The following is a 20,680-nucleotide window of genomic DNA, read 5'->3' as shown; positions in this document are numbered from 1 at the left end:
GGCGCTGTGTGCTGGAGACACAGGGAGAGAGAGAGAGAGAGAGAGAGAGAGAGAGAGAGAGAGAGAGAGAGAGAGAGAGACGGTCAGTTCCGAACAAGAACGTCACATCTCGACGTCTTCACTCTGTTGGGAAAGGCTTTACAGAAGAGAGAGCAGAGCACTGGACAAGTATGATTAGCTGAAGTAAAAGGAGACCAAGAGCCGGCAGAAAACAGACTTTTAGGTGGACACGAGGAACAGAGAAGCAGTCTGAGCAGGATTATAGGCATCTAGTGCCTTCCCATTCAAAATTTCATGAAAAGGGTATTTTCTTAGATCTACCTGTGGTTACAACTTTGGATTTTATCCATGATGGATCAGTCTCTGGATCAGTTATCCTGACGTTTTTTTTCTGAATGTCAGAATTTGACTTTTTTCTGGAATACCATTACCCATTTTTGGAATATTTTTACGCACAGTCTTCTCGTGTGTGTGGATGACAAAACGTTACTGCAGGAATTTTAAAAGTGTTTTTGGAACATTTTAATGCGCTGTTATACAATTTGAGTTGCAGACCAATCCGTCTTGTCTGATTTCTCAAGAGAATCATCAGTATCACATCTCTCCTGGCTGTACCCGTAATAGCAACAGATCGCCTAACACTTTTTCGCAAAGTGACACTGGTGCCTCCTAAACGGGAGCTGGTACCGTATATGTTCTTTCTCCATCTGTTTTGAGGAGTTTCTCAGTCTGGACGACGATATTATCTACTATCTGAAATGCTGCCCATATCCCTCCTGTTGCTCGTTTTCCACGCTGCGCTCTTCGTAGCCGCGCAAGGCGCCGATGACCTCCAGAGTTTTACCTTCCCAGGTGGGAGCGCAGGGTTTGACCCAACAGGTATGTGCTAAATGATGTGTGCGGGGAACCAACAAAAAGAGAGACCGAATGAAATAGGATAGCTGGACATCAATTCTCACCCTTGAGCTTGACAAAGTCATCTCATTCAAATCTGCCCTGTCATCGCCAACAATGCGCCATATCTCGTTTGCACATTGTTGGCACTTTGACAGCCTGTCACACGTCTGTTTTCAGATTTGCTTTCTATATGAATTGATCATAATTTGTGATCGATTTTCTTTCAAACTCGTTCTAATTATGCTGTTAAAAGAAAATACATTTTTTACCTCTTCTTGTGGCAAAGGTTTTAGAAAGTGTTTTTTTTTACTTAGCAGAATTATTTTGTTTTTAAGCCAATTTAGTTCATTTTAATGATACTGAAAGGTAGAGTGTGCTGCCTCATTTTAATGCACACTTACTTCACAGGAATCTTGTAAGAATAGCTCAAATTTTCAGAATATATATATATAGGACTTTGTCAATGGTTTTTATTTCACAAATGTGACCTCAAGACTTAATCTGCTTTGTGCTCAGCCCACCTGTGTAAAAGGGTTAAACTCAGTTCATATGTGGAGGTCCTACAGGGACAGAGATAACGCACACTGTTCAGAAGACCTTTGCATACACCATTGATATTTGATAGCCCATCCAGCTGAGAGGTCTTCTCACTATTTAGAAATGCACGTTTCATCAACTACCAGGGCATCAATGACTGTGCTTTTCACATTGGTGGTATAGTTATTGAGCAGATGAACATGGATCATACTCACAGATAAGTCATATAAGTCATATCTCATGAGTCCATAAGTTTCAAGTGAAACAGCAGATTGTCAAGATTTTTAACTATTCACTCCCATGTCAAATTATTATAAGAATAACTCACATTCATCACAGATGTGACTGATATGTCAAACAACAGACAAAGACACAATGCATCAGAAGAATTTTAAGCCATTTCACACCCCACTGTGTTCAGTTTGTGTTGTTCTTACTGCATCCTTTAGAAACTTTCTCCAAGCAGACTTGATGCTTATCTAGCAGTTTAGTCACTGGATCCTCTTGCACTCGCATATTCCTTTGTGCTGGCTCTAACTGAACATAGGCTAGGTACAAGATGATTATGAAAAAACAAACTACTTCAGAGATTAATTTAGGCAAAAATGTCAGAATTCTGAGATTAACATCAGAACTCTTACTCTAAATAACAACTCACTTTATTCCCAGAAGTCACTTTCTCCCGCAGCTTTACTCCTGCTCATGTTGTAGGCAGGGAGAGGCCACTGTCATTGGAGCTTGCTTTGATAGCGGGTTTAACTAGCAGAACTTTGACCCCTTGACCCCTCAGCTCCTTGGACCACAAAACTCTAGAGTCACCGAGACAAAAATGGGTCCTGACTCAGTGGACCGACATGCCAGAATAACAGAAAGCTGTGTGTCATCTTCCCATGTATTAGCCTTCATGTATTATAATTAAACCAGGGACACACTGTACAGTTTAAAGCCTGATCACAACAGTTGATCTGACCATGATGACTGATTTTCCAGAGAGTCCGTACTGCCATGTGACCAAATACTTTTGGCACATATTGTCCTGTAGTGTGCTGGAGTTACAGTAAATACTGAGCATCAAACTCATAGGTTAAAACAATTGCAATGAACATGTTTATTCAATGGTGCTAATCTTGACTTTTCTTAATGGAAATCTGTAGCTTGAGCTACAGTAATTATTGACTGAAACACTGTAAACACAGTGTGCTTGTCTACAAGTGTTTGTCATTGGCAATATGCATTTCCAGTTCACAGTTGGTTCAAAGTGTAAAAGTCTGTTAGTGTGTTCCTGACTTTAGTACTCATACAAATAGAAACCTGACAAAGCTTGGCAGTCTCTTGGTTCAGTGGCATCTACCTTGTATTATTATTTATACAAATGAAAACTACATGAAAGCTCTGGTGCAGACTGACTGGATATTGGGCTCTGATATGATGCTAATATCAAAAATATATAACTGTAACACTTTCCTTGATAATGTTGGTAAAAAAAAAACCCCAACAAAAAACGCTTTGAATGACTGATGAAAATACAGGTCCAATTGGATGTTTTGCATTATTTCTTTTACAGACATTCTACAACAAACAACAAATGGTTTAAAGTTCAAAATTCATTCTTGACCTTCAAACCAACACTGACAAAAGATTGTTTTGTCAACTAATGGATTATACTGATTATGCAGTTGTCTTATTGTCCATATTTTCCTGATACAGTTTGTAAATATATATGATTGTATTCATATTGGTATTCAGAATATTAATTTTTGACTTATTTTTTGGCTTTGTAACCTTGACAGATTGACATGCAACACATGTGCCTGTCCAGAATTAAATCGGGGGCATTGAGATTATATGTGTCTTATTATATTGCATGAGTCTTAACCACTATCCTAGTGGGAAGCCCTGAATAATTAAGTTTGATTTCTGGCCCAAATTTTTTGTTTGCATTTTAAGAGAAATCATGGCCATTGACATCTTTATATATATATATATAAATATCATTATGACATCTTTTTGTTGAAATGTAGAAATTTTGGATGGACAAAAAGAGAGAGACTTCTCTGCACAGCAATAGAGAAGAATGAACAAGTAAATGTGCACACTCCATCTCTGCAGCTCCTACAAATTGGCATTAATGTATCTAAACACCGTCCAGACCTGTGTAGACCAGTGTTTTACTCCAAAAGGAGCAGTGAACATGTAGACAAGATAGTGATTAATCTATAGATCTGGTGAACTAATTTGTTGAGCTGGATTAATGAACAAATGAAATTAACTCCGTGGATAAGATGAGTGAAATAACGACTGACATAATGTCATTACCTTCCTGACCCATGTAGACCCCTGTATGGTGGTGTCTCCACCATGTATGAGTGAGGCCGATCGCTACAGCCTGGAGGCCCTGCGGAGCATCCACCAGATGATGGACGATGACCAGGATGGAGGGATTGAGGTTGAGGAGAGTGTGGAGGTACAAAACTCACTCCTCATGAAATGTTTATGCTATTTTGTTAGCTGTTGGGGAACCCCCTCTGCATGTGATGCAAGCAAGAGACAGACAGGGTAAAGCAGGGGTACAACAACAGGTGTCCTGGCTGGTGATAGAGTCAAATGCTACTTCAAGGATAGCAACGGTATAACTTTGCTTTTGGCTCTCTGACAAAATTGGTTTTCACTAATAGAGTACTCATGACCTTCACAGTCATACTTCAAGAGTATAACTCTTCTTAAGACTTTAGACTCTGTTATGCCTGTTATCGCCAGATATTTCAAACAGTCACACAGTCATCACACAGCGTCAGTGATTTCTTTGTGTTCATGGCCTGGATTAATTTTTTTCCTACTAAAAATTAATTGTAATGGGAAAACATCAGACTGTTTGTTGGTTTTGTTTTTGCATTCCTATATCACACCTCCCAAGCATTTTACTTTAGAGTAAAAATAATTTGGTTTATTTTTTAAGTTATAATTTCTTATCCAGACTTTTCCATTTGGTCATGTAAACAAGTGCATTCAACCAAGCATATGGCTCAGTACTTATGTGTAAAAGAATGTTTACTGCATGTAAAAGTGTGCTCATGCGCATGTGCACTTCTACCTTGGTGATATTATGTTGCACATGTTTTGTGTGTTCAGTTTAATATTTCACAGTAAATGATACCCAGACTGAACATGCGTTTTTGTCCAGAGATTCTGTCGGTCTCAACTCTACGTGACATTGGTAGTAAACCCAGAATTCTAGAATGCCTTTAGCCTTCCAGAATGCAGTTCAGGGATACAGTATCTAGGGGCTCGGGTTGCGGTTGCTGTGGAGACTTCAGGGGAGGGGCCTGGGCTCATCAGAACACAGCCCCAAGATTCCTCTAGTCATCATATGAAGGCCAAGGACACATTCCAAGACAGCCTTACCACACACACACACATCTGTGTGCAGAACCACTGAAGTTTGCAATATACACTCATGCATCTGCATCCATTATAAATAAATACATTCTCAAAGCACTCTCTCCTTATTCCTAGATTGAAATCCAAGAACACACTGCAACACGCACACAATTTATGTTGGAAAGTGAGGTTAGCTCAGCCAGTGCTATTTTTGTTTTATCTTTATTTAACCTTTACTTGAGCTGGAAAACCTTATTAAGAATGTCTCTTTCATAAAAAAAACAAAGCAACATAAAACAGATGGCACAAAATATGTCTAAAAGTATATCACAATATTAGAGTCAAAAATTGCAGTCATAAATCATGAATACAATTTCTAATACAATCACTCTAAAATACCCCAAAACATTGGTACCAAGAAGACAGAACAGACAAATTGTGCAGAAATTATTTATATTCGCAAAGAGAAACCAAATTTTACATCTTTAGCATCATACATAAAAGCTCTTTTACACTCCGTACTCAGTACGGACTTTAGGAACTGTTAATAAATATGAGTCCTGGGAATCAAGAGCATAGCTATTCGTAAACACTTGTTTAAAGTACATACATAGATAAGGTGGTTGTAACCCAAGAATGGATTTATAGATACTGTATGTATAAGCCAGTGCTTAAATTTATGTGAGGCTGAAGAGGACAAAGAAGAAGAATATAGCACTTTTCAAAACCAGGGTTACTAAGTGCTTCACAAAGTGTAGGTGCAAGCATACAATGACAACAGAATATGATACAAAGAACAATTATGTGTGAAAACCTTGCTTATTGTGAGCTAAACGTTTTGTCCCTGTCTGTCTTTGCAGTTCATCATTGAAGACATGAAGCAGCAGCAAACCAACAAACACAGCAACCTACACAGAGAAGACCAGCACATCACAGTTGAGGAGCTCTGGAGGGGCTGGAAGTCATCTGATGGTGTGTGTGTACGAGAGATAGTGTATGTGTGTGTGTGTTTGTTTCCAAAGATGTGAAGCTCTATTTTGTCTCACTTTGCCCTCTTGTCTCATTTCTCAGTACATAATTGGACTCAGGATGAGGTGCTTCGCTGGCTGAAGGACTTTGTTGAGTTGCCACAGTATGAGAAGAACTTTAAAGACTTTAAGGTCAATGGAAACACACTCCCCAGGTGAGAATATCAGATGACAATGCCATAGTCAACCAAGACTCACTGTCTTGTATGCTGTTGTTCAAGAAAGTCACTGTAAAAACAAGTCAGTTGTTGTTAATGATCATATCAACATAATGAACCTGTACTGTCCATCACATCTGTTTGTAGGATTGCAGCCAATGAGCCTTCATTTCTGAGTGGCCATCTGAAAGTTCAGGACCAGAGAGACAAACAGAAGCTCAACATCAAAGCTCTGGACGTAGTACTGTTTGGGCCACCTACACGTGAGAACAATTCCTTACCATCTTCCTTCTCCATACTCTTATGTCTTTTTAAAGTCATTAATGTATCTGATCCTGCTCTGCCTACTTGCCTCTTTAGTATGCATACCTATCAACTCTCCCAGTTTCCACAGATTTTTCTGATATTTGAGGGACAACTACTGACATGCTCCTATTATACTGTGTCTCTCAGTAAGCTCCAATGATTTTGCAAACCCTTAATTTTAAAAAAATGACAATATTGAATCAATCAGTCCCCAAAGTTAAGAAATTCGAATACTTAATTCAATGATTTTATGTGTCTTAAATTTGATCTTTTATCATTCAGTCATCTATGTTACATTTATGATAGATCCACTGCTCCTAATCATGACTCTCCATTTGATCCTAGGTCCTCCTCATAACTACATGAAGGATATGCTGCTAATTGTATCAGTGGTGATGGGAGTTGGGGGCTGCTGGTTTGCTCAGGCCCAGAACAAAACCAGCAAGATCCACATAAACAAGATGATGAAAGATCTGGAAAGTCTGCAGAGGGCTGAACAAAGCCTCATTGATCTACAGGAACAGTAAGTATTAATTTATTAATACTTACTGTATTAACTAGTATTAATTCTTTGTCTGCCTCTTACCTACTGTACATTAATGATCTGGCTTTGTTTTGTTTGATTGCTCTAAAAACCATTTCACTTACTCAGACTGGAGCGAGCCCAGGAAGAGAAACGTAATGTGGCAGAGGAGAAACAGAACCTGGAGGAGAAGATGAGGGATGAGATCATGGGGGCACAGGAGGAGGCGCACCGTCTGCACGAGCTGAGGCAGGGAGCTGTCAGCGAGCTCAGCCGCCTCCGATATGCAGAGGAAGAGCTGGTGCAGGTAGACACACTGAATACCATATATACAACTCAGAGGAAACAACTTCACAATACCACACTAGATGGGTCATCATCCTTGGTGTAGTTTAAACATACTGAAAGCATTTTTATTAGACATTTGACTGGTGCCATTTCCTCAGGTTCGTGGAGCATTGAAGCAGGCAGAGAAGGACATGCAGGCTAGCTGGACTTTCTCAGAAGCTCTCCAGCTGTGGCTCCAGTTGACACATGAGGTGGAAGTCCAGTACTACAATGTCAAGAAGCAGGGTGCAGAATTACAGCTTGCCACTGCCAAGGAAGAGGTAATGTATGCACAGGGAGACACACATGAAAAACTCAGTTGTGACATTTAAAGGGACTGCACTGGACACATACACAAGTAACTGCCAAAAATGTAAAGTGCATGTTTCAACATAGGGTTATGAATATAGAAGATTTTCTTATCTCTGCCAAACTACATGCACACCTATCAACTAAGGATCAGAATCACAGAAGAACTCACAATACGATACTATCACGATATTCTTCCCACGATAACAATATCTAACTATAAAGGGAGGAGTCTCTGTCTGTCTGTATTTCTGTCTGTCTGTATGTCTTTCACTTTTCTCGACAACCGTTCATCCAATCTACTTCACACTTAGCGGGTGTATTGCTGAGGACCCAAGGAAGTGCAGTGTTGAGTGTAAAGTTGTTTGGATGAGAAATGTTAAAAATATCATCGAAAGAAAACATTCAGCAGATCTTGACGCCTCCAATATGGTGGAAACAAATACCGGTGTAAATACTGGCGCTGCATTTGTTTACTAGCGGATCTTGACCTTTCAAATATGGTGGCTGTGCAGACGCATAGCTGCAACATACAGCAGCCAAAGGAGTCTCTGTCTGTCTGTCTGTCCTTCAATTTTCTTGACAACCATTCATCTGATCGACTTCACACTTTTTGGGTGTATTGCTGAGGACCCAAGGAAGTGCAGTGTAGTGTGAAGTTGTTTGGATGAGTGGTTCTTGAGAAAGCTGCAAGCAGCAATACTGGAGAGCAGAGGTAGAGAGAAGGAGGCCGGAAAACATTGAGAGAACATGAGCCTGCCTGAAAGCGACACAACTGCTGAGAGAACATGAGCCTGCCTGAAGTGACACACAGTGGCTGATACAGAAAACACATGACAGAAATCACACAATCTTATTTAAGGACAATTTCACCTCAATTAAACTAATCTAACTAAAATTTAACTAAAATGGAAGGAGTCTCTGTCTGTCTGTATATATGTATGTTTGTCCCATCCGACTGACTTCTCATTTGGTGGGTGTATTGCTGAGGACCCAAGGAAGTGCAACATTGAGTGTAAAGTTGTTTGGATGAACAGTTCTTGAGAAAGCTGCAAGCAGCAGTACTGGAGGCCAAGCAATCAGCCTGTTCTGAACAGGCACGTTTTGAATGCAAAACACTGCACTAGTATGTCAACAAAGACTATACACGATATATCACAAAGAAATAATCTACAATATATCAAGATATCTGTAATTGAAGAAGAAAGAAAAAAATATTTCAAAGAACAGGAAATAGTCAGATAATGCACAGTGTTTATTAACAGTAGATTAGTTTCACAGAAAAGAAGTACAAATATCAGAACACTGATAACTGTAGCCTCATATTGTGCCTCTCACACAGAGCTGCTGGTAGTGTTAGCAAGTCTGATAAGAGACAACAAAGAGGCCATGTTGTGCTAATAGCCCAAAGATTTCTTCCTTTTCTGTGGCAGTAAACACAACACAAGTGACGGTGGTAGGCTAAACGTTAATATGATAAACAATGGGGCTACAGCTACACGCTGACACCCCACCTACAACACACAACACAGGTACCACACAGGAACTTTAACAGAAGGCCATGAATGTGCTTCTTGGGACTGTCAAAGCTCCAGTGGACTCTGTGTTTCCAGTGCAGACACGGAGAATCTGACAGTAGCCGCTCAGTGCTGATTTTTTACTTGCATTTCTTCTTCATTGTCACCTACAATTGCCATCCATCTGACCATCAACAATCTGTTCAGTGCCTCCATAAGGAGATGGGGGGTAGTAGCACTCTGGTTGTGGTAAACCTAAATAGCTGAATCAATTCTTAGCAGTCCTATGTTTAAAAAAAATGTATTGATACTTGGTGCCACTGTGTCGATAACATATCTTAAGCGGACATACTGCAATATGTTGCAATGTTGATTTTTTGTCCCAACCCTTACATCAACTGACCTGCACCTATACTTCCTTCCAGGCAGAGAGGATTAAGAAGAAGAGAAGTTCTGTGTTTGGGACTCTTCATGTGGCCCACAGCTCCTCTCTAGACCAGGTTGACCAGAAGATCATGGAGGCAAAGTGAGCCACAATACTACCTGTGCACATTTTGTTTATGTTTGTCACAGCAAATCTGTATAGGTCACAAAGGTCTTTGTATTTCCCAAAGGAATGCCTTGTCTGAAGTAACAGCCTGCCTACGGGAGCGGCTCCATCGCTGGCAGCAGATTGAGCGCATCTGTGGCTTCAGCATCATCAGGAATCCTGGCCTTGCAAACCTCACGGCTCAGCTCTACTCAGACTCAATTGCCATGGGGTTGCCCCGAGTGTCCCAGCCATCTTTTTCATGCCACAGCTCGGTCCATGGATCTCTGGAGGATCTGTTAGAAGAGTCTACTTCTCCAATCTTACCACAGATGCCAGGTAAGAAACCAGAAAGATGAGTTCTTTATTCTTTCTTTGGATCCCCATTAGTGTCCAAGTGTTCAGTCAGGTTGAGATTTGGTGACTATGAAGGCCATAGCATATAATTCAAATCATTTTTGTACTTATAAAGCCATTCAATGAACCCTCATTTCCTATCTGGAAGCATCTGCAATATCCATGTTTCTCCACTAGTTTAGTCGTGTTTCCTTAATTTGTGCTTCACACTTAACATAACTTTAATGTGAAAATTCACAGTGTTGACCAATAGCAAGCTGTCTTGACAGTGCTGAACTCTGATGGAACGGAGTTCAACTAGAGGAAACTCTCTTAGCTTACTAGCTGTGTTGTACCATCCAGTTGTATACACCCTCCTCTGTCAGAGTTTAACCTGCTTCAAAACAGACATGGTTTGACTTTTGCAGATGAATTTCTCTGTGCCACTTTGTGGTGTGACCAGGCTTTAAGGTTGAAAACTATGGTGTACATATTTATTGCTACTACTACACCATTGTGTATGAATTTATTGGTTTTGCTGATTGGTTTATCTTTTATCTATCCCCGCTTCCAGTTCCACCACTGAAGCGCTCTCCTCGAACTCGGGGTTCCACCATATGTCGGTCACGTCGTCCTGGCGTCATCACTCAGCCACCGGCTACCATGATCTCCGCGGACCCCGACCTCCTCATCCCAATCCGAGCTCCCTATCCTTGCTTTGATGAGGATGAGGAGCTCTTGCTCAAAACCCTAAAGAAACAGTAAGTCACTCTGCCCACAACCTTTAGAGGCCAATTTGTTTGTTTTTACACACTGCTAAACTGTTTCAATGATGCCTCTGTTGATACAATCTTTGTTCATTCTTTGTTTCCTTCCTTCTTTCCTTTCTTATCCTTTCCTTCCTTTATACTTCCTTACCTTACTCTCACTAATAGAGACTCCCTAGAGATGTACTCAGATGCAGACTATATCAGTTCATCTCCTCTTAGCAAAATGTACCCTAGTACACCTACCGCTGTTGACACCGCCTCTCGAAAGCTCTACCATGATGAAACTGAGCTGCTTGCAGACAGCTCCATTACAAAGCCTTTGGGTAAAGAAGTAGAAACTGTTATTGAATCCCCAGTTCGCAGAATTTCTATAGAAGAGCTAGAAGCTTCTGTAGATGTTCCCTGCAGGAAGATGACAAAAGACAAAGTGTTGGATACTTCTTTGGAAATCCCTTCTTTGAAGATGTCCAAAGAAGAGCCTTTGATAGAGGCTACGTCAAGGAAGACATCCCGAGACAGGAGTGAAGTTCCCATGGATGTTGTAGTTAGAAAGGGGCTTACCAATGAGTTGGATGCAGAATTTACAGCTAAGAAAGTAGAAAGAGACACAGTAGGGGATTTTATTGACACTGCTTCAAGGAATATATACAGAGAAAGAAGTGATTTACCACTGGATGCCAGAAAGATTCTTTGGGATGAATTAGAGGCATCAAATGTTGCACCTGGGAAAATATCAAGAGATATGATGGGCACTTCAATGGACAGTGCTTCAAGAAAGATGATACGAGATGAGGTTGAGCGTCCATTTGACTCAGTATCCAGAAGGATTATGAGAGATTCAGTGGGAATGCCCCTAGACACAGCTTCTAGAAAGCTTCCATGGAATAAAGGAGAATATCAGCTTGATTCCTCCGTGAGGGCAATGGCAAAGGACAAAATGGTTGACATTGCTAGAACACCATCAAGAAAGATATCTAGAGATGAGATGGAGTATTGTGCAGATCCTGCTTCCGTAAAGATGCTACCCAGAGAGCAATTTGAAGCACTTGTGGACACCACGTCCTCCAAAGAAAAGCAAGAGTTTGGTTTAGAACCACCAACAAGTAGGAAGACACTGAGAGATGAACTTGAGATGTCTGTTGGCTGTCTCAGAAGGAGACTACCAAGAATGCCAAGAGATAACACTGACAATTCGATAGACACGCCCACAGGAAAAATCTCCAGGGATAGAGTTGATGTACCCATGGAAATACCTGAACAATCAATAGTGAGGGAGGAGTTGGTAGCATGTGAATCAGGCTCATCTCCAGGTCGAATTGGACAACCAGACCTTACAGTAACCTCCCAGGTGCCATGGAAGTCATCATCAGACGTTTTCGCTGTTGGCCCATTGAGCCAGCTTGTGTATGACGGAATCCTGGAGAAGTCCTGCAACTCCATGGCTACATCCCCAATCAGCCTCTCTGCCTCAACATCCAACCTTCCCCAGTGCAAGGAGGTGGAGCCACCATTGCCACCAGCAAGAGTTGCCTTACCATCTTCTGCATCACTCCCTGAGATTAAAGATGACAAGAACAAGGAAAAAGAAAAAAGCAAGAAATCCCTAAAGCTAAAAAATCTTTTTAAAAAGAAAAATGAGCCAACCTCAGAGAAGCTTCAAAGTGGTCTTCAGAAACTCTGACAATCAGTTGAGAATTTTTTCCTTTTTTATAATTAAAATTTTATTAACATTTTCATATCTTTTGAACCAGAAAATGTAGTTTTAGAACATAATTGAAAACATCTGGTAGTGAAAAGACACTACGTTTTAGAAATTATAACCTTACTTACTTAAGGATAGACATTTTAGAGCCAGTGGTGTCCAAAATACCAACATGAAAGTAGAGTAAGAGAAGCAAATAACATATTGTTCCCATTCTCTGAGATGTCAAAAAGCACTGATAGAATCATGATACATGTATTATGTCAAATGTTGCCTGTAAAAAAGTCAATAAAATATAGTACATTTGCTCAATTGCATATGTATGGAGATCAATATGAAGCTCAGTGAAGAGTCTGCCAGTTTTTAAACATGTTTTATATTTGAAACAGATTTTTTTCTGTTATTAAGTCTTATGTAGACATATGGTTGATACCATATATTATTTTAGATGCAATCTTTTTGATGCTTTGCCTATCTATGGTTGAAGGATTAAATTCTGTTTAAACAGATGCTGCCCTTCTGTATAACAGAGGCAATGCTTGAATTTAAACCTCCAATGAAGACATTTACTGAAGTAGGAAAAGAATACATTCTGTTCTGAGATAAATTTAGCTTAATTTAATGATGTCCTGATCTCATATTCTACCCCCCCACCCCCCACCAGATCCCGATTTGACTCATATGATATCAAGTATGAAACAGGGTCTGATCTGAGGAAATTTAAAGGCTTATATTATTTTACATGATACACTTCTGTGTTTCTGTTTTTCTCAGTGTTCTTCTCACTGGTTTGAAGTGGAAGGGGCAAACTAAGAAAAATGTGAAGTGTCAGGTATTCCTGTGCTCCAATCACGATTTAGCAACATTTAAATGAGAATCTGATGACATTTGAGGGGTTGCTTGTGTTGCACACCCACACAGTCCAGATGAAGCAGAGTAGCTGGAGTTTTGAGGTTTAACATCTTAATGAACAATACCAAACAACTTTTTTTCCCTTTGAATTTGATTTATTTAAAATTTGATTTGATTTAAACTTCGAACTTGATTGTTTCTTTTTTAGTCATGGCTCTTTATTGTTATAGAGAAATACCTAGGATAGTAACACATCCCCCTATTCCCTTAGTTAGTATTTATAAGTAGTATATAAACATTTATTGATATAATAGTCATAACACACTATAATGTAATTATAATTAGATATAAGGTTATTTTAAAGCTGGAGTGTGGGACTTGTCTCCCCTTTCTGGCAGTGAGAGTAATTACAAAAACACTGTTGATACGTGTTTATGTCATAAGCTCTGCCGTAGCCTACTCACCCACTACTGTTGCAGCTGTAAAATGGTGGATAAATTGTTTTGAGCATAACGTAAACCCCATGATAGGACTCGTTTCACTATCAGAATTTGATCCATTTGGTCTGATAACAATTGGAAAGTCTAGAGAGCTGCACAGTTAAATTATTGTATCCCCATTCAAGTTAGCAGAGAGCTAACTGGAAATCAGCCTGCTCGGCCAGTGGAAGTCTCTATCTAGTGTGCATGCTCTGCCCATAAAGCAAGTGCAGTATGCATGCGTCCAGGCAGCACGGTGATGTCAATCAGGACACCAGATTAAAAACTCTGGTATACTGTGAAATACAAAGAGATTTACCTGATGGTGATAGGCTTAATCAACATTGTGTGAACTCGCTTGGCAAGGGCTTGAATGTAACAGAAGTTAATTTATATGTAAAAGTTCCGCACTGCAGATTTAAGGGTTATTAATAGTGTTTGTCTGCAATTGCAGTGTCTCCTTTGAAGACTTTGTTTATGATAACAACTGAGTTTTACTATATCATCATTGAGTATCTGTTTACACCAGCCTCCACTTCATTGTGTCCTCAGGAGGAGTTATAGTTGCTGACAAATACATTAATAAACACTTATATCTGCTAAAAACTACATTACAATGTGTTATAAACTATTTTTTTTATGTTTGTATACTGGTTATAAATGCAAAACAGAAGGACTAATGTATTCATCTTAGCGTATAAAAACAAGTTTTTAGGGGATTTAAATATGTTTGACAACTGAATATGTCTGCACTCAGAGAATATAGCCTGCATAACAATCTTCTTTTCATACGTATTTTGTATAGAGTGTCCTTAATGTTTTGTATATTTATGGAAAGAGTTGTGTCAGTGTGGATCTGCTGTAGCAAAAAGCTTTGTATAGGGTTTTGTCAGTCTCTCTTTAGTTCAAATGCAGTTTTAAACTAACACCAGCACATTTAAAGTATGGTTGACCTGCAAAATGTTGCTGGAATAGACCCCAAATTAAAAATTTTAACACATTGCTTTCTGATGTACACACTGTCATGTCATTAAGTAAAACTGTTGACTGCGCTTTATTTATTTCTTACTAATCACTCACATGTACCGTGGTCACAGTGCTGTGGTAGTGTTTTGCTGGAGCACAATGGGGCATTTTTGACAACCAGCATACTAGGAACAAACAGGTTCAGAGATGGATTGGGCATAACCAGTGTTGGGTAACATTACTTTTAAAAGTAACTTGTTACATTACAATATTATTGCCATTAAAAAGTAACTTGTTGCATTACAGCATTACCTACTGAGAAAAGTAACTTGTTAGAGTACTTTTGCATTTCCAGAAATGAAAACTCCCTTGCGATTCCTTGTGTAATAATGTGAATACTTCCACAACATAAAGACTGTCCTCTGTGTCATCTCACTAGCTGAGCTACATATGCACACTGACACAACTGCAGGATTAGATACCTTCCACTTGTATGGAGCTACCTGCTAAGAAGTGGGAATAAGTGCATTAACAGAAAAGAAATGTGTGAATGTGTCAGGGATTTTCTTTTTTTTAGCAACAAAAAAAAAGGCCAATACGGTAATATTGTAGCATGTAGGGGGTAGGTAGGTGGAGCTTTCCAGCATGCTCAGGGGCAATGTGTTTATGGACATTAGTTTACAGATATTGCTGGGTACATGGTCATTAGTGTTACTGTTCTTCACATTGTTTCTGCAATGTTTCTAGTGGTTTACAGTTTACTGTTGTGAAATAATGCATTTTGTACCATGAGTGAAGTTAGGTGCACATTTAGTACCTTCCCTCCAGTATGGTTGCAAGATAGCATTGCAGTGTTGATGGTATACCTTTTGTTACCTATGAAATCATGCTGTTTCTTGAGAAATCATCTCTCTGCTTGAGTTCTTACCACAGCAAACCCCCAGCCAGCTACAATATTTTAACAGTAATGTATTGCATATTTGAAAATGTAACTAAATAACTGATTACTTGAATTGTAAAACTAATGTGTTATGTTACTTGTTTAAAAAAAGTAATCTGAGTACTCAAACACATTACTTTTTAATGTTACTTTGTAATGTGTTACTCCCAACACTGGGTGTAGGAATGGTCCTTATTCCAATCCCAATTGCTTTGATTTGCCAAATGCTCATGAACAGTTTGCTTGTTAAAATGATAAATGTGAAAACATTAGCTGTTTTTCAAACTGAGTGTATTTAAATACTTATTTTGAATGCTTGAATTGTTTATGTTTATGAGGGATTTGTGTTTCATTGTTACCATATAATTTGTAATAGATTATTCCCTTTTCCATGCAATCAAAACAAACTTCTGCAACATTACTAAGTAAAACATGACAATTTACTCAGTAAGTAAGGTGAAACTGTACTGTAAAAAGAAGCCTTGTTTGCTTCCATGGTATAACCAGGCTATTGCCGTATCCTTTGTAAAAATTATTCCACTGTCCATGCAGTTAACAGGAACTTGCACCATATATGTTCCACAACATTACTAAGTAAAACATGAAAATTTACTCAGTAAGTAAGCTGAAACTGTACTGTACTGTAAAAGGAAGCCTTGTTTGTTTCTATGGTATTACCAGGCTTTTACCATATACTTTGTAATAGGTTATACCCTTTTCCATTCAATCAACACACATTTGTACCATATATATTCTGCAATGTTACTAGGTAAAATATGACAATTTACTCAGTAAGTAAGCTGAAACTGTATTGTATCAAGTCAGTACCTTGGCAATTTATTTAAATTCAAATAATTCAGACATGTAGCTATTAATTGATTTTAAAATTACTAATTGGAATATGTTTTTCTTTCTCATTATGTCCTTAATTTCTTTGTTTCAGTGTTAGGAATATATGAATAAAATGTTTTCCTTTGTTGTAGACAAGTATGAAAATAATATTTCATAGGCTGTTGGTATCTAATGATTTGTTAATAGTCGATAACTGAGGAAATAAACAAGATGGTGAAATTATGTTGTGCATTGTTCTATAATAAATAACCTAAACATTGCCAGCACATACATTCGTTCAATGGTTTGTAAAAAAGTAATGGGATTTTTGAATTGCAATGTCAACAATGAATATAGTCCCAAAGGCTAAGTTTTCCCATGTAGCCTACAGTTCCCATCAAATGTTTGGAAGCGCTTTCTCATTCAAGTGAATGGTACTGTACATGTCTTCATAAGCCTGCACTATGGAATAAAAAAAATAGGTTCCTTATTGTCAGCATAATACAATATATTAAAATGACCATAATACAGTTAGCCAAATGACTGACAGGAAGTCTGAGAATTCTGTTAGAAAGGGCAAACATTATTTTATGTTTTTTTCAGTGGTAAAAAGGGAGGTTGGCATTTTGGTAACCCTTCCTTTTACAGCCCCCTAATTACTAAGGATTTACCCGGTGAATATATGGTAAATTACAGCATATTATTGTGTAATTACCACTAGTAATAAGTAGGTAAAATTCCACACTGTGGAATATTATCTTTGGTTTCACCATGCAGCACCAAATAACAATACAAAATGGGACAATTGAAAATACAGGACACCGCATCAACAAACAACATCATTTAGAATATATAAATACAATAGAAAACACTCAAATTGCAAAAATATAGTAGAAAATACAGTACGAGACACTGGGTCAGCAGCAGAGCTGTGCCCCTGTAACATTATTTACAATGTAGGTTACAGCGTAGTACAAAGTAAAGAGGCTGTGATATGTAACACAATAAGTGAGCAAAGCTCTGTAAACGGAACCGCATTCCCGCCAGAGGAGGTTCATCCATAGAGGCAGAGGAGGTTGCTCCTCATCTATTTTTGAGAGGCAAAAGGAAGATCAAAATATAAAAAGAGTATGCGGTTGAAATACCATTACCAAATCTCAATATCATTTCTAGAATAATTTTTCTGGAAAAAATCCAAATTCTGATTAAAATGTTTCAACAGCGATACTTGCAAGGGCAGGCGAGAGGTGAAAAGGCAGTCTGTGTGAAGTGGTGAGAGGAGAGAAGAGGAGGACGGACTAAGCCTAAGTCCCTCCCCTTCCAATGGACCACCATGGGACTTTTTTTATCATTTATTATTATTTTTATTTAAAATATGTACGTTAGTCAATGGCGAGACATGATTTTTTTTATCCCATTTGGATTGTGCCATGTATAACACATGATGTTTGTCAATTTAAATGATAATTTTGCAAGTCAAGAAAGTCGCACTTTATTATAACATTGTTGAATTATATGCCTGTGAAAACACGTAATTAGAAAGACTACACAACCATAAGTCACGCAGGGGCCTCATAACTTTCTCTCTCCACAAGCTACCAAGAGCCGCTGAAGCTAACGTTAATGTGATGCCTGTGTGTTTTGTACCAGGATGTAGTCACACGAGCAATGGGTATCACTATATTCGCTTCCTGGCTGATGAAAGGACCAGGAGTCTCTGGATGAAACACATCAGGTAAGATGTATTTGTGTGTGAAACATAGCTAAGTTACCTAGATATCTAGTAAGCAATGTATGTTAGCTAACATTACAATGTTAGCCTTATAATTTATCATTATCATTTAACATATATATTATTACCCTTACCCAAAATGTTTAACAACAAGAGTTGTCATGAAAGTAGTAAGGGGGTTAGGGTCAGCAGGGGGTGAATGAAAAGGTTCAGGTTTAAAGTTTTTTTTTTTCTGTGTGTGTGTGAAGTTAACATTAAACATTAAAAAGATAAGGCAGTTCAGGGAGAGTCAAAGGTAGGAAGGCAGCCTTGCATAACATTCTTCTGTACAACATCTTTCATTATGGTGGTGGGTGAGTCAGTCTCATACTTTGCAAGATTGTAGTTTGATAATTACTAAGAAAGTGAATGAATGAGTCTGCTAGGGAGGAATTATATTACATGTGAGCGTAATCTTTGGGGCAAAGGAGCAGGTAATCCAGTGCAACGGTGTCTTCTTGGCATGTTTTTAATTGTTTTTGGGCAACAACAGAGGTCTACGGCACAGAGGAATAAGATATATCCAGCTCTGGATAGACACACAATACTTGTAAGTAGGATCCATTCATTGTTGGTCTGGCTTTGCACATGAGATTTGTTGACAATAAGAAAAATATAGGAAACCGCCAGCCACATCCTTTAATACAAGACAGAGCTCAATATAAATACAGCTTAACTCAAACTAGCTCAATGATTGTTACACAAAGGTCAAACATTGCTGTCTTATGAAATTCATATAATAATAAATAATAGATTCAGGCCAGCAAACATCAAGTCCTTTTTATAAATCATGTGGCTGCTGAAGTCTAAGTTGGTCTTTGACATGCACAGCTAAATATTCATGAGATTCGGGTGTAGTTTGTGTGTTTGTGTTTTTTCAGCTTTGAGCAGTGCTTCATCGTCTTCAGTTGTAAATTGTCAGTTTAAAGCTAACATTAGTATGCTCACTTCTTCAAGTTAGTAAGAGTCGACGAGGGTTGTAGCCAGAGGTGTGGACTCAGGTCACATCACTTGGACTCAAGTCAGACTTCAGTCCTGAATCTCACGACTGGGATAATGGGACAGGACATCTCCATTATATTTGAGTGGTGCCAGAAGACATGGCCAAATATTACTAAAACTATTTGTGTTTCTAGATCCCTCTGGAGGATGTGATAAAATATGTTTTTTTTGTAATTTGGGTAAACCCTGTAATGTATTATGATTAAACATTTCATGATAGTATTTAAAGAATGCTGTTTACGTGTCATAATTCAAATGGAATTCAAAACTTACTGTAAATCTTAGTCAGAGATGCTGTAACACCTGAGCTTGTTAGTAATGGTTTAGGAAACCTTTTATGACCCCAAGGTGGTCTAAGGGAGAGAGGAGAGAGGAATATGAGGAGTCACTTTGTTCATAATATCAATCTTTTATTGCTAGATATTAGAGTAAGTTTAACTTAAGGGAGAGCCTTGGCCAAAATAACAACAACTTATAGATCTATATCCAAGGAGAAAGAGAAGTGCAGAGGTGGTGCTTGGAATCATGACTTGTTTTCTTCCCAATGTCATACTGTTTGCACTGGACTTGATGGAAACTGGGGGGCAACAGGAGCTCAACACAAACCCTCAAACAGGTTAATCCAACCATTGTGATCAGGGAAGTGAATCTACAGTGGTCCTGATCCACCTGGGCTACACACAGGGCAGTCAAAATGAAGAGATGCAATTTCTCCAAAGAAGAACTAGAAAACAACACAATGTGCTGCATATGTGAGGAATATATCTACACAGCTTTTTCTTGCAAACTTGTGGACTGTCATACAGGTTCTAAGAAATACACAGCCATGTCCTAGGTGCTCATGCTTCCTACAATAAGAGTTCAAGAATGTATCAATACATTTTTAAATTAATAATAATAATAATAATAATAATAGTCACATTACATATCAATTTCAGTAAAAATCAATTATTGTGTTTTTATTGTGAAAAAAGTCATTTTTGTCATTTGTGGTGGTGCTATATAAAACCAAACCTTTCCCCAAATTGTTGTTGTTGCAGGTTGTTTCTTTATTCAAAACTGATTTCAGGTTTAAAATTCTTTTAAAATACTTTATTTTGAGGGGTGTGATGAGGGAAGCTGTGTAGACAGACTATAAAGACATCAAGAGGGTTAAAATATAATGACACACTGATAAGGAGGCAATCATAGACATTTCTTATTTCTAATAATATAACCAGTATTTTTAATAGTTAATCCATTGTACTGAAAATATGTCAGTGGATCATTAGCACAACATCGTTACATATTAGCTATTGGAAATACATGAAATCTTTATCACACTGTGAATATGTGCGTGTTTGTTGTTATCAGGCTGATTTTCAGTCTCATAAAATAGCCAGGAACCAAGCACTCACTTTTTTGGTTTAGCAGTGCGACTAAAACATTTACACAACTGATCACAAAGACAAGAAGAAATGACAAATTAAGTTGGCCGGACTGTTAACTATCAGGGGCTGAGCCCAGATTCTTATCCATCAAA

At 38.5% G+C, this 20,680-nt stretch overlaps 1 protein-coding gene across 1 annotated transcript; it reads left to right on the top strand.

Moving 5' to 3' along the window:
* Window positions 1-85: 85 nt before the first annotated feature.
* Window positions 86-16,674, top strand: LOC137173501 (stromal interaction molecule 2-like). Its single transcript, XM_067578378.1, has 12 exons — window positions 86-879; window positions 3,768-3,898; window positions 5,673-5,784; window positions 5,884-5,995; window positions 6,146-6,261; window positions 6,650-6,827; window positions 6,957-7,134; window positions 7,274-7,435; window positions 9,406-9,506; window positions 9,595-9,848; window positions 10,420-10,606; window positions 10,781-16,674. The coding sequence occupies exons 1-12, from the start codon at window positions 759-761 to the stop codon at window positions 12,294-12,296; spliced, it is 3,168 nt and encodes a 1,055-aa protein (XP_067434479.1). The 5' UTR covers window positions 86-758; the 3' UTR covers window positions 12,297-16,674.
* The last annotated feature ends 4,006 nt before the right edge of the window (window positions 16,675-20,680 follow it).

Source organism: Thunnus thynnus, chromosome 3 (assembly GCF_963924715.1).
Source record: "Thunnus thynnus chromosome 3, fThuThy2.1, whole genome shotgun sequence".
In the NCBI taxonomy this organism is placed as follows: Eukaryota; Metazoa; Chordata; class Actinopteri; order Scombriformes; family Scombridae; genus Thunnus; species Thunnus thynnus.
The sequence above is the reverse complement of the archived record's forward strand: the minus strand, read 5'-3'. Positions and strand labels throughout refer to the sequence as shown.